The following is a 15,096-nucleotide window of genomic DNA, read 5'->3' as shown; positions in this document are numbered from 1 at the left end:
TTCCCTTTTCTGAGAGCCCCATAGCCTTTCCCCTTTTTCTACTTCCTGCTTTCCTTGTAGGGTTGTCAGCCTCCAGGTACGGCCTAGAGATCTCCTGGAATCACAACACATCTCCCAACTACAGAGATCAGTTCCCCCTTAGGGTTGCCAGCTCCAGGTTGGGAAATTCCTCGAGATCTGGGGATGGAGCCTTGAGAGGGCAAGGCTTGGGGAGGGAAGCAACCTCAGCAGGATGTAATGCCATAGAGTCTATTTTCTCCGGGGAATTGATCTCTGTCATCTGGAGAGAAGTTATAATTCTGGGTGATCACCAACCCCCACCTGGAGGTTGGCAACCCTAGTTCCCAGGAAAGAAATGGCTGCTTTGGAAGGTGAAATCAATGGCATTATACCCTTCTGAGGTCCCTCTCCTCCTCAACCCCCCCAGGCTCCACCCCCCAATTCTCTAGGAATTTCTTAACCTGGAGCTGGCAACCCTATCTCCTTCCTGCACATCAGGCAGCCTACCTTTATCTGCTCCTCTGTCTTAAGCTCTTAACCTGGAGATCTCCCAGAATTACAACTGAGCTCCAGATGACAGAGATCTGTCCCCCTGGAGAAAATGACTGCTTTGGAGAGTGGATTGTATGGTATGATATCTGACTGAGGCCTCTTCACTCTCCAAACCCTGCCCTCCAAAGACTCAACCACTAAATCTCCTGGCCCCAATAAGTCCTCCCTCAAAGGCCAAAATAGGCCTGGAAAGGTCTCTCTCTTTTACTGACAGACCATGGCTGGAATACTGTGGTTGCCTAGCGCCAGCCATTGAGGGAATCTGTTGCTTAAAGCTACAAATGCTCCTGTTATTGTTTTCAGGTTTTAAAATTCCCCCCAAAAATTTTTAATTTCACATTTTCCTGCAAACATGGGGCCCTTTTCAGGTTTGGAGAAAGATATCTCTTGCTCCTTCACAGCTCTAGTCACTGAATTTAGATATCCAATGATCTGGCTGACTTTGCTATTAGAATATATGATGATGATAACAATACAGAATGAGAATCATTAAGGCATTACTTAAGCTTTAAAGACTTTTGAGTATACTCAAAGACAGAAATTGCTTTTATTTGTCATAAAAGAAAAAAAGAGCTTGATTGAGATGATAAACTAAAAGAATGTATAACATGATAGAGGTAACAATTGTGTGGTTGGGTATTAACAGGATGGAAAAAGAACAGAAGTCTGTGTCTGCCTTTCTTTTCAGACCACAAGTGAAAGCCAGGCAGTCTTTTTTATTGCACTGGTACAAGTGTTTGCCTGTGTGAGCTGTGACTTGACTACTGCCTTGAGTGCCTACTTCCAGGCATTAACTCCAGAAATCATTGAAAAACTTCCAGCAAACCTCATAAGTGAATGGCAGGAGTTCTTTTCTGAAGGCATTCATAGTTTACTTTTACCTTTGATGGTAAAAATCACAAGTAAGTTTGTGGCAAAAGACAAGTGTGCTAACTGACATAGTATGGAATCCATGACACACTGTCTACAGTGCCAGGTCATTTATTTTAATAATATATATTTCTATCTGTTTAATTTAAATAAAACTGAAACTGCACAACTAGAGATGTAGTGCAAGCTATAGCCAATGCTTCTAGGGTAATGCATGATCCTAAATTAGAGATATTCTTTGCATGGTTTCAGCATCCTTTCATTCTGCCTATCCCTCCAGTTTTTCTCCTGTTGTTTTCAGTCCCTTCCCATTTCCCACTGGAAAACTCCTTACATAGAAGAAGAAGAGAAGAGATTGTATTTATACCCTGCCCTTCACTACCCAAGGGAGTCTCAGAGTGGCTTACAAACTCCTTTCCCTTCCCCTCCTCTCCCCACAACAGACACCCTGTGAGGTAGGTGGGGCTGAGAGAGCGCTGACAGAAACTGCTCTTTTTCAAGGACAGCTGTGCCAGAACTATGACTTGCCCAAGGTCATCCAGCCAGGTACAAGTGGGGAATCAAACCTGGTTCTCCCAGATTAGAGCCCACGCACTTAACCACTACACCAAACTTGCGCATTTGTAAGAATATCCCTCAGGAAGATTCTCTAAGTTTATGTTTATTCAGTGCTCATAGTGACATTAGTTGCAGTCTCAAACTCTTCTTTTTCACAGATCCTCACCACTTAGATAAAAGTTTATATCCAGGGATTGCAACTTTTAGTAAGGGGGCAGACAGTACCAAGACCATAATCCTTTTTAAAAATACACACACACACACACACACACACACACCCTTCTGTTAAGGCTGTGACCAGTGGTCTTGTAGGAAGACATTTACCACATATTCTGAATAGCCTTTGTATTTAACAGTTGCCACCACTGAATAATAAACTCAATATTTAAAGGTATGTGAAAAGTCAGGCCTTTTATCTCATAGTCAGAATCATAAGAACATAAGAGCCTTGCTGGCTCAGACCAGTGGTCCATCTAGTCCAGCATCCTGTTTTATGCAGTAGTCTACCAGTTACCCTAAGGGAGTTAACAAACAGGACATAGTGGCCAAGGCCTGATGCGGTAGTCTACCAGTTACCCTAAGGGGGTTAAACAGGACATAGTGGCCAAGGCCTGATGTTGCCTTCTTGGACTAATAGTCAGAGGTTTGTTAAGTGTGCAGACTCTAATCTCGGAGAACCGGGTTTGATTCCCCACTCCTCCACTTGCAGCTGCTGGATGACCTTGGGCAAGCCATAGTTCTGTCAGAGCTGTCCTTGAAAGGGCAGTTATTGAAAGAGCTCTCTCAGCCCCACCTACCTCACAGGGTGTCTTTTGTGGGGAGGGGAAGGGAAAGGAGCTTGTAAGCTGCTCTGAGACTCCAAGTGAAGGGCGGGGTATAAATCCAATCTCCTCCTCCTCCTCTGAATGTGGAGATTCCCTTTAGTCTAGCATTTGCAGTGGACATATCCTCAGTGAATCTAACTAATCTCCTTTTAAAGCCATCTGTGCTCATGGCCCTCACTTCATCCTCTGGTAGCAAATTCCACAATTTAATTGTTCGTTTAGTAAAGAAGTCCTTTCATTTATTCATCCTGAATCTATTGCCTATGAACTTCATAGGTGCCTCTTGAGTTCTAGTATTATGGCAAAGGGACAAACAGCTGCCTCTGTCCACTTTCCCCACCCCTTGTTGCCAGAATTACAACTCTCTAACCTTTCAACATAGGCTAAATGGATGAAATAGGATAAACATCCATCCATTTAATATCAGTTTGTTCCATCTGCTTTTCCACACTTTTAAACTCATTAAAATTATGAGCCAGTTAAAGTGTCTAATAATGATTTATCTTCTGCAGTCTGTTTATATGTTTATTAAAATATTTTTATCCCACTTTTCCTTTGGGCTGTTGAAAAAACATACAAGAACAGTATCACACGTTTTCGGTATTCGGCTGGTTTGGGAAATAATAGTGCTCTTTAATTTCTGTGATAAACTGCAAAACTTAATGAAAATTGTCTTTTATGTTCTTTGACCAGGAGACAAAAATATGTCAGAAACGTCATTTCAGAACTCTGTGTTGAAGCCCTTGGGTGAAGCTCTAATATTTGTCTCAAAGGATCAGTTACTGAACCACAAACTTCCTGCCAAATTTGTTGCTAGCCAGAAGACAAACCTTCCTGATAAAGTGCAGACCTTGTTAAATACACTATCTCCACTACTGCTGTTCAGAGCTAGACCTGTTCAAATCACGGTATACCACATGCTAAATAAGTAAGTTGGTTACTCCTCCATATATATAGTTTGATGTCTTTCTGTTTTCATTTTCACCTTATCAATAGAAAATTTGCCTAGGGGGGAAAAACAACTAGGCATCATCTTGCATTAATGAATGAGTCTTAATGTTCCACATGATGTACAAACAATAAATAGCGTCTTATGCACTAGCAGTGATCTTGGTTAATCATATAAATTAGGAGCCTGTTAAATCCTTACAGTCTTTAAGTGCCCCCCAACATCATCCTAAGACACAGGGATCAGCTGCTGCTTTTTCTGCCATAAATACATATAACTGGAAAGTCCTTGGAATAAGGGGCTCAGAAAGTGTTTCATCTGTTCTACTCTTCTGCAGAGGAATTGCAAACCATTGCTGTACCGTGGTGGGTTGCTCCACAAATTCGTTTCCTGAAGGCAGAGTAAATGAGTGAAAGGGGGAAACGATGAATCTTCTACTCCTTCTGCCTCTCCTCACCCAGTAGTGAGGTATTGCAGGTCTCCTTTTGCCATATACAGTGGCCAGTATATTAAACGTAATTACTGTTGGGGTGAGGATGGCAAGAGAAGCTCTGCATTACAGCGTGTTGCATTATGAAAGTCACCAGCTTAGGACAGAAGCCTTTCTCATCCACAAACAATTATGCAGTCTTATTGTAGCCTGTTTTATGTAGATGACTGTAATGTGTAACAGTGTGTTCACTTTAGTACTTAATTACCAGTGGTTAATAAAATCAGAATAAGATAAATTCCACGCTTTAAAAATATGGACTGATTCTTTTTTCTTTTTTTCAATTTCCAGGTTAATGTCTGATTTGCCTGAATTTGACAATAAAGACCTCAAGTCCTATGGTGATGAAGAGGAAGAACTATCATTGTATGTTTCTTTGCTAATATCTGAGGTTGAAATTGACACACTTGCAATAGTATTTGAATATTAAAGGTTTATAAATCTAATGCAGATACTTTGTGTTCAAATTTCAAGGCTTTCTTTGCTCCTACACCATTTTTCCTAAACATGAGTTTCAGTCAGATGGAGACCTTCCAAAACCCTCAAAACAAAACGTAATTTATTAGCTCTACCTGCATAAATTAATGTGGCTCCTCTGGTATAACACCATATTTTTCAGGCTTTGAAACAAGGGGTAGAAAATCAGTTATTGCTAGGTACTTTCACAGCTAAATGTGTACAGACCTGACAGACCTGCAAAAAGACTTGTAACTAAGGAAGGAAGCTACAGTTAAAAGGGACTGGCAGTCTGTGTTGTGGGTTGCTAGTTAGTGTTTAATCATGATTCTCAGCACAAATTAGGGAGGAGAAAGAGGCACACATGTGATTTCAGCAACAGTCTGGGTTTGTGCACATTTTATTTTAGTTGTATTTGGTTTGTATTTAGTTGTATACCTGAAGGCTGCCTGATTTTTTTAATGTTCTGAACAGGAAAACCCATCTGACAGTAAAATCAACAGTTTTCTTTCTCCTTTTCATTTTAGGTCTCCCCCAGCAGCTCTTATGACTATTCTTGCCACTCAAGAAGATTTACTAGAAAATGTCCTAGAATGCATTCCAGTTGGAGAGTTTGCAGTTGTTCAGCCATTGAGTGAGGAGTTTTGCCTTGTTTTAGGGTATCTGCTCACATGGAAATTAATATTAACTTTTTTCAAGGCAGCATCTTCTCAGGTAAGTGTAACCCAGTGTGTAAATTGTACTTTCACAGATCTGTACATGAGATGTTCTGTGGCAGTTGGAATAAATGGCATTTAATTGTACAAAACAATATAGAGATCTCATTTCTGACTATAGGAAGGAAAGATTTGGAAGTGCATAAGGTGCTTCTTATACCTGGTAACATACCTGGCTCTTACATATGTGAGCAATCTGACTTTTACCAAGGGAACTATATTGCTGTGTTTATAGATAAATGGTATGCTGAATGTTAATTAACGGTATGCTGAATGACCCACAGACATACAGCTTTTAGTGCACTTTGTATTGTTTGGCATATAGTTTAGCTAGACAGGATTATTTCATCTTCTCTGAATGACTGCATGTTGGATTTTGATCTACTTGTCTATAAACTGTAGGCACAATTTCAGGTATTTAAAAAGTTGTGGAAGAATAGGACTATAAAGCTCCAGTTTTTCTCCATGCATCAGTAACATATTATTTATCCAACAGGGTATATGCTGTAGTAGCACACACACACCCCCAAATGGAAATTAGGGTGGCCTAGCATTCTGTTGCGTGAACCTTTTGTTCAATGTGGTTCTTGTTCATGGTCCTTTTCTTTGTTCCCTTCTATAGTGACCCACAAACATACAGATTTTGTTGGACTTTGTAGTGTATGGCATATAATTTAGCTAGATAGGATAATTTAATCTTCTCTGAATGACTGCATGTTGGATTGTGATCTGCTTTTTAAACAGCTTGAGCAATGATACCATCAGTGTACTTAAGAGTATGTGTTAAAACTTGATAGGGGAATATTATTATCTAATCTGCTTTGAATTCTACTACAACTTTTGTCTTGTTGGATACATTCTTTTGTCTGTCTGTTTTTGAGAACACGTTTCATTGGGAATCATTTTAATATATTTTTTCTTCACTGTCAGTTACGAGCTCTTTATTCACAATACCTTCGAAGAACTAAGAGTTTGAATAAACTACTGTATCACCTGTTCAGGCTTATGCCAGAAAACCCAGCTTTTCCAGGATCAACAGCTGAATTTCCTAATAAGGACACAAAAACATATTTTACTGAAGAGCTTACTTTAGATGTTAAAGGTCAGTCAAAATGGTTTGAAGCTTTTTAATTGTTAAGGTTAAACATACTTTAAAGTGAAACAAAATGATCCCATGCAAGAGTCTCGAGTCCCGTTTTAGACAATGAGACTTACTCCCAGGGGAGTGTTCCTAGGAGAGCAACCTGAAAGACCCTTTATTTCTAATTTTGAATCATAAGTGAGCTATTGCTAGAAAACACCTGGAATTAGACATTTCCTTCAGCACAGTCACTGCAAATATTATATTGTCATTGTTCTGTCATGATATAAATCATGCAAGGGGGAAAAACCCTCCTAACACTGTTTTGGAGTTTAGTTCTCAGACTGTTAAAAGTTAATTCTACATTTGTCATTTGTTGTAATAGTTACACTGCATGTTTTGTCTTGAGTTTCCCAAGTCAAGCTCTTGGGTTATGTCTGTCATCATATATTCTCATTATATAACTGGTGCATTCTGCCTCTCATATCAAGCCGTTTTCAAATGAGCACTCCATTTACAGGCGTGTTTGGCAAAGTCACTACCTCCTGAGCTGCCAGATTCTCTGCCGTGTTGCTCATGAACTTTAGCACATGGAACTGTGAATACGAGTCCTTGAGAGTAAGCACTGCAGCCTTCTGGTTTAACCAGGCAGATGGCTCATCTTTGCACAAGCAGGTTTATTAATGACTAAGAACCATAGCCCACCAGTTGAGACAGCAGCATGTGGGTAACTCCTGTGTTGTGCATGTGTGGATTGTAAGCATGTACAGTACAGCATGTTCAGAGACTACGAGTGATAGCTTTACTGTCCCAGAAAGAAAACTGTCAACTGTCCATTGTTTATTTTGACTTGCGTTTCTACTAAGCAACTAATTTTCCTTTAGCGCTGGGAAGGTGAGGAGCAAAGAAAATTAGTCACTGTGGAGTAGGCAGGGGAGTTGTCAGAATTCTCAACAGGCAAAGCCTTGTCTGCTCTCCCTTGGTGAGTCTATCATGTACCCCAGCATCAAGTTACAGATTTTATCACATCATGAGAAGAAAGCAATTGAAATTGTGGGAGATCTGTGGAGGAGCTATAGTCTTAACTTCTCTTATTTTATAACCACTTTCCCAATGTGTTCTCCAGACATGTCAACACTGTCATCACAGATCCCACATCTGGCTTGCTCAGTTTACTGCATGACATTAAAAGATTTGCCAGCCATGGTTCGCCTTTGGTGGAATAGCTGTGAGAAACGAGTCTTCAGCATTGTAGATAAATTTACAAGCAAATATGTCAGTAACATCCTTTCATCACAAGAAATATCTTCGGTGCAGACCAGCACACAGTTGTTTAATGGCATGATGGTTAGTATAATCTTCACCAAGTCTGCATGCATTTATATATTTGTAAATTAAACTTCCCATCTTAAATGGGCTGAAGTCAGCATAGTCAGAGCAGGCAAAAAGTCTGGAAAGCTTTCAGACTCTTTCCTTCTTTTTAAAAAAACAAGTACAAGATGTGGCAAAAACAAGAACACCCCCGCTCCCAACTCAGTTGCCTTGGTTAAGAAATTATCTTTTGAACTCAACTGATCTGAATATTGTGATCAGTGGCACAATAAGCTCTCAGCTAGATGTAATGCACTCTGTGTAGGCCTGCCCTAGAAAACAACTCAGAAACTACAGCTCATTCAAAATTCAGCTGCATGCTTATTTAAGGGTGTTTGTCATATCATACACACACCTGTGTTAAAACATCTTGCTTCCGGGTCCAATTCATGGTGCTGGTGATTACTGATATAATCTGGGGGCCACATAAGTGAAGGACCACCTTTTCTGATTTAGATTTATAAGCTTTGTTAGCTCTGCCTATCAGCATTTGTTAACTGTGCCATTTCCTCTGGAAGTCCAGTAGTCCAAGAATAGGATTTTCTTGAAATTTGCCCCTCAAATTATGGAATAATTTACCCTGAAGCAATGTACTGGGCCTCTGCTGACATTTCATAAGGCCGGTAAAACCTATCTGTTTCAGAACGCTTTCTGTTATCAAAATAAAATATATTTTTACATGGATTTTTTTGGGGTATGTGTTAGTATACTATAGAAAACACTGGTTCTTTTATATTTGTTGAAACTAGATAGAATTTTAAACATTTTTGGAGCTTTAACAGATGTCTGTTTTAAAGTTTCTTGGTATTACCTGCCCTCTGATATTGGGATGGATAGGATGGAAATATTTTAAATATTTAAATAAATATATGACTATTATACAATATGCTTCAAGTCAACCCTAAAATATATAGATATTTGAAGTGGTACCAAAAGCCACCTCCTCAAAATCAGGTTTCTAAATGGTGTTTTCAGTTAGCACAAAGGTTGCCACAGGACACATATACTATCCTGAACAGTGATATTTGGAAGTGTCTTGTAATACCTGAAATAACACAGGTGAAGCAGAACTATTTCTAGGATAATTGTCTTTCTTGTGCTTAGTAATAGAAAGGAAAACAAAAAGTCAAAGCTTGCCAAAGAACTGATCCTGTACTACTTCTAAAAATGACAGTTATGTAAACAGAATGCTTTATTATTTGTTTGACCAATCAGGTGTCCACTTATGCTTCATATTTTAGCTAAAACTCTGTGTATAATGCTCTGCTGTGATGTACATTTAAAATCATTTGGCACTATAAAGATCTCTGGAAAGTGAGAAGTGTTCTATGCACTGAAGATTTCTGTTTTCCACAGGTAAAGGCTCGATCTGCTACTCGAGAAGTCATTGCTACATACTCAGTCGATGATATATTCATCGAGTTGATAATACAGCTTCCCCAAAATTACCCCCTGGGCTCCATCACTGTGGAGAGTGGAAAGAGAGTTGGTGTAGCTGTTCAACAGTGGCGCAACTGGATGCTACAGTTGAGCACATATCTCACTCATCAGGTATGTTTCTAATCAGAATCCTCTCAGTTTGGAGAACACTGTAGTAGTTCAGTCTTTGCTGTATAATATCAGAAACAACCCACATTATACCAGAGATTTGCTCAGAGCAGCAAACAGGTGCAGGAAAACCGTGCAAGCCCTGCTGTTTACCGTCTGACAGTGCCAGTTTGACTTGACCAGTATAACATTGTCCATCCAGAGGACACAGCTTTTTCTAAAAGACAGTGCTGCTTTGAAATTTCTTACAGCTAAGTTGTTACTTTATTTCTTTATGGAAACATTTATATCCCGCCTTTCCTCTTGGTTCAATCAAGGCAGCTTACAATAATAGTTAAAACATCTTACCACCATTTATATTTCCCCTGAAATATCTGTATAGATGAAGGGATCCAAGAAAAGCTGGGATACTGTGGGAAACAATATAACAATGTATTACTGACTACTATGAAGAATTTCCTTTCCTTTTCTTTTTTTAGAATGGAAGCATTATGGAAGGTTTAGCATTATGGAAAAACAACGTGGATAAGCGTTTTGAAGGTGTTGAAGACTGCATGATCTGTTTCTCTGTTATACATGGTTCTAACTACTCTCTTCCCAAAAAAGCCTGCAGAACATGCAAGAAAAAGTTCCATTCTGCCTGCCTTGTAAGTACCTGGAATAGACACACTTTTCATTTAAAACAACAGGAAGTGAAACAGAGCCAAGGATTCCCATGGGTAAATAACTGGAGTAGTTATACGTGCCACTCAGAGGCAAATATGTAGAAACTGCATCATTTTAGTGAAACTGAGAGAATGAATATTCCTTGACAAGGCAGCACCTATCTATCCCCTTAAATAGCTGATTAATATCAAGCATATTTGCTCCATGAGAATGACTGCTTTTAATTTTTTGTTTTACCTTTTCCAGTACAAGTGGTTTACATCTAGTAACAAGTCCACCTGTCCGCTTTGTCGAGAGACCTTCTTCTGAAATACATCTCTACTTCTGTGAATTTCTCAAACACCAAGCACACCTGGATTCAGTTATGAAATAAGCTAATTTTAGCCTTATTTAAAATAAAAATCTTGCATCGTTTGGTCATCATGATCCATGTCTACAGCATACAATTTCCATTAAATAGACTTATTTATTCTTCCCCACACTTACCTTTCAAGAAGAGTGAGATAAGGAGTTTGAAATCAAAGGGAGATTTGATTCCCATGTTTCTCCCCCCCACCACCACCAAGTGGTTAGAACATCCAACCCTTAAGCCTAGGGCCTTCTGTCTACCTCACACTTTCAATCAGGGGAGGGAGGGGGGGTTGACTGCACAGTCTCTGTTGATCCCAGATGAGAACGGGCTCCCAAACTTTCTAACACCAAAATTTGCCATCTCATGTGTAAATCAAAGAAACTAGTGATGTCTCTAAAGGTAAGCCAATAAACCCACTGAAAGGTTACAACGGTGGTCCCCAGTGTGATTCCTATGAGCATCATGGTGCCCACCAATTTGGTTCCTAGTGCCCATTTGCTTCTTTCTCCAAGAAAAAAAACAAACCCCGCCAATCCTATTAGTTTTTCTGCATTTCTGGAGTATGAGATATATCAGAAGAGTCCAGGAGCCATCGCCTTTCTTGCTGCAGGGAGCACCCGTTTGGAAACAACTACATTTATTGTAGGGGGATGTACGGCATGGAACTTCCCAGTATTTTATGTTTGGGTCTCAGCCCCCATGGCAGCTACTTTGCTGTGTACCCAACTGTCATTTCCTAAAATGACCACAGTTGCAATGAAGTTCCAAAATATTGGAAAAGTGCATGGAAGATGGCTGTAGCAACTGCTCACGATGCTACAAGATGAAGAGAGGCAAAAAGTAGTCTTATGGTAGCACTCTGCTGACAATCAGGATAGTAGAACAGTCCACATTGCATCACTGGTAATGGACTTCTCCGAGTTATATTTCTTGTAAAAGTTTGCAATAAAAAGGTACACACTTGCATACCATGGGGTCCAAACATAAATCCTGCAGTATAATATTTTCCTGCCTGCTCTCCACCTTCATTGTAATGACTTCTTTCCACAGTGGTGAATTTGCACTATTCAACAACTAACTAAGCAGATAAAATTAGCATCTTTCAACACCATGACAAACTACAAACAAATTCATGACAGCATAATTATACAAAAATATATTTTTTTAATTGTGATTTACCCCCCAGTATAATAGCATATGAAGTCTTCAGGATTTACAGAATCTCAGTACTGAGAGATTTTCACTTCCGGCTTGTCTACATACTGCTTTGGTGCCTTTTAAACCAGTTTTCTGTAACATTTCTATAATTTCATCTGCAATTAAACAATAAAAACTCAGTTTAAATTCAGCAGTCACCAGCCATATCCTATTAAATAATTATTTGCCATGTCTCGCCTCATGAGGAAATCTTTTCCCTTTTGCTTATTTGACAAAGTGCAAAAAACAAAGGAAAAAAGACTGAAGCTAGAAAAATAACAGGATAAGTGGTATACAGGACAAATTTAGAGTCCAGTGGCACCTTTAAGACCGACAAAGGTTTATTCAAGGTATGAGCTGTCATATGCTGCTTGGCATTTTTCAAATATACAGGACAGCTACACATAGGGAGGGGCCATAGCTCAGTGGCAAAGCATCTGCTTGGCATGCAGAATGTCCCAGGGTCAGTCCCTGACAACACCAGTTAAGGGGATCAGGTAGTAGATTATGTGGAAGAACCTGCCCTGAGAGTGTAGAGCCACTGCCATTCTGAGCAGACAAAATGACCTTGATTCAGTATAAGACAGCTTGATGTGTATATACTCCCTACGAGAGCTCCTTCAGTGCCCCAAGTGGACATGTCCAAGTTTTTTTTTCTTTTAACTCTGAAAGTGTGTGAACATGGATTTATAAAGGCGGATTACCAGGAACAAACCGACTTTACAAATGCTGTTAACTGCACTGTCACTTCTGGCTGTCTCTATTTCTGCTTTACCATTATTACCTGCTTAACAAAGATGTAGAAATTCTGTTCTGGAAGGCACCCTTTGGCCATTTTACACCTTTTGATACATGCTTAATAAGATTTTATGTTCCTTACAAGGCCATCTATTGATAGTATGAGTTCAATGGCAATAGTTCCACCTTGAAGGGCATATGTAGCTCAGATTAGGTATTAGAAAAAGTAGTTGCACCCAATTCAGTATAAAATCATCCCCAAGACACATTCACAAAGATTTCGCAAGCAGTATTTTCAGACAAGTGAATTATTAACATGACAAGACTAAGCTTTCAGTGAACTAAAGAATTTAAAATAAACAATACCTGGATTATTTTCTTTAACTGTAACTAGGTAAAATAAACCTCTTGTTGAAAGCAAGTCTGACACAACTGGAAAGAGCCTATCCATAACTTCTCTGCCATTTTTACCTCCAGCCCAGGCTGCTGCTATTCCATGGCTTTTCACCTAGAATAAATGAAAAAAGAAAATTGCAGTCAGATCACACAATATTTCCAGGAACAACTCAAGGTTCAGGTGTTGACCTTTAAAGCACTATACATTTTGGGACCAGCGCACCTGAACAACCATCTACTTCCTTAGGAACCTACCCAACCTCTATGGTCATTGTCCAAGGCCCTGCTAAAGGTCCCCTGCCTTCTGAGATTAGGCAGGTAGCAACCCAAGAGAGGGGTTCATTGGTTGTGACACAAAAACTCTGAAACTCACCTGTCCCCTTCTGTTGCCATCTTCCACCAGTAGGTGAAGACTTTTTTGTTTCATATGGCATACCCTCAAGTAATCCCTTTTTCCTGCTGTTTTAAATATTTTTGTATGTGTATTTTAGCTTGGTTTTAGTTGTTTTAGTGATGTGTTTTTGTTTGGTTAATTGTTTTTAAGACATGTTTTCATGGTGTATGTTTTTAATCTGTTAGATGTCTTGAATGGCCCTGATGAAGCCAGAAAGTCAGGGTATAAATTTTGCAAATAAATAAAACAAACTTACATCGTAGGATAAATAACATGATTGCTACATTTACTGAAACCAAGCATCACCTCACTTCAGTAGCTGTTATTAAACTCCAATGAACATTTTGGAGAACTTAAATAATGAATCTCAACATTTATTTTCAAGGATTACTGATGAGCCTTAGCAAACTGCAAGCCTAAGCACATTTACTAAATAGTGGGTTGGATGCAGCAGTAATTTCTACTGGCAAAATGGAGTTCTGTATGTGGAATGAGACTTCCTTGCTTTCCTGTTCCTGGTGGATAGGGGACCCTATGGAACAGCATGTGGGTTAAACTGGGTTGGGGGGATCCTGCAATAGGAGGAAAAGAGTTGGGGGGGGGAATCACACACAGCAACACACATAATTCATTAGTGGAAATTTACTACTAGATCCTCCCCAACAGGTCCTACATGCCACCAGCTACTACAGGGATCCTCCTTAATTAGCAGCACACTTATTCGAGAGCAAGCCCCATAGATCGGAGGACTGTACTTCTGAGCAAGCATGCTTTAGGATAAGGATGCAGGTGTCAGAAAACACATTCTTAACTAATATTAAGAATAAGAATTCCTCACAAATTACCTTATTAAATATAAAAATAGGTATGAGACTGAAGGTGAATTGGTAAATATTAAAACCTCCATAGACCTTCACCAACATTTTCAGATAACGCAGCAGAAATGGATAAACTAACTTTACAATTACATGAAAAACAAGAAGAGGAGATTGGATTTATACCCCGCCCTTCACTACCCAAAGGAGTCTCAGAGTGGCTTACAAACTCCTTTCCCTTCCCCTCCCCACAACAGACACCCTGTGAGGTAGGTGGGGCTGAGATAGCTCTTGACAGAAACTGCTCTTTTTCAAGAACAGCTCTTATCAGAACTACGGCTTGCCCAAGGTCATCCAGCCAGGTGCAAGTGGAGGAGTGGGGAATCAAACCCAGTTCTCCCAGATTAGAGTCCGCGCACTTAACCACTACACCAAACTGGCTCTCAAAGGAAACTTTGAAATAAAATGGGTGAGACTATCATAGAATCCAAATAAATAAATAAATCTGCCAGATAAATGTTCCAAGCCCAGCGGAGTGGTAGGACTCTACCCAAGGTGAAACAATTACAGACAACTGCATAGAAGACTTAGATTCTATAAGTACAATGTAACCAAAACTGATGTATGAGTATAGTATCCATTCTGTTAGATTTTTCTATTCTGTTTCTTATTTTGTTTTTCTTTTTCTCTCTCTGTAGTACCTTTCTTTGAAACTAATAAAAACATTTTTTTAAAAAAACCCTAAAATTTTCAGATAACTACAGTGAAATACTGCATATGTTGTGTGTAACAGCTGGTATCTAGTATGCAATGAATGCCTTCCTTAAATACATGGTCTCACCTCAACAGAAGGAGTTACCACATAAGGTGGGTTAAACAGCAGCAAATCAACTTTCCCAAGAAGTCGTGGCAACAATCCTGTTACCTAGACATAAGTTGAAGCAAAATAAAAGAAAGATGCCTTTTATTCCTTAACAAATTCCATTTTGCATTAAATGACACACATAAATCTCATTACATGAAATGTAATGGGAGTCAAAATTTCTCATGTGTAGCCCAAATACAGAAAACTCATCTTCCAGATTTGGGGGGGGGGGGGGTGTACTATTTTTGAAACAGGGGA

The 15,096-nt window shown here is 39.4% G+C and overlaps 2 protein-coding genes across 2 annotated transcripts in view; one reads left to right on the top strand and one right to left on the bottom strand.

The window, feature by feature from the left end:
• Positions 1–10,720, top strand: part of LTN1 (listerin E3 ubiquitin protein ligase 1) — a 40,714-nt gene extending 29,994 nt beyond the window's left edge. The window contains exons 22-30 of the mRNA XM_015422985.1: positions 1,241–1,454; positions 3,498–3,732; positions 4,535–4,609; positions 5,227–5,413; positions 6,346–6,517; positions 7,623–7,843; positions 9,224–9,418; positions 9,895–10,062; positions 10,328–10,720. Coding sequence (XP_015278471.1) covers positions 1,241–1,454; positions 3,498–3,732; positions 4,535–4,609; positions 5,227–5,413; positions 6,346–6,517; positions 7,623–7,843; positions 9,224–9,418; positions 9,895–10,062; positions 10,328–10,390 — 1,530 coding nt within the window. The 3' untranslated portion in view covers positions 10,391–10,720. The remainder of the gene's footprint in view (positions 1–1,240; positions 1,455–3,497; positions 3,733–4,534; positions 4,610–5,226; positions 5,414–6,345; positions 6,518–7,622; positions 7,844–9,223; positions 9,419–9,894; positions 10,063–10,327) is intronic.
• A 517-nt stretch (positions 10,721–11,237) lies between these two features.
• The window catches only part of N6AMT1 (N-6 adenine-specific DNA methyltransferase 1 (putative)), an 8,663-nt gene continuing 4,804 nt past the window's right edge, over positions 11,238–15,096 (bottom strand). Inside the window, exons 4-6 of the mRNA XM_015422992.1 lie at positions 14,815–14,898; positions 12,735–12,876; positions 11,238–11,746 (exon numbers count right to left, since the gene is read on the bottom strand). Of these exons, the coding sequence (XP_015278478.1) occupies positions 11,640–11,746; positions 12,735–12,876; positions 14,815–14,898 (333 nt within the window). The 3' untranslated portion in view covers positions 11,238–11,639. The remainder of the gene's footprint in view (positions 11,747–12,734; positions 12,877–14,814; positions 14,899–15,096) is intronic.

Source organism: Gekko japonicus, unplaced genomic scaffold (genome assembly GCF_001447785.1).
Source record: "Gekko japonicus isolate JY-2015 unplaced genomic scaffold, Gekko_japonicus_V1.1 scaffold178, whole genome shotgun sequence".
NCBI classification, from domain to species: Eukaryota; Metazoa; Chordata; class Lepidosauria; order Squamata; family Gekkonidae; genus Gekko; species Gekko japonicus.
The sequence above is the reverse complement of the archived record's forward strand: the minus strand, read 5'-3'. Positions and strand labels throughout refer to the sequence as shown.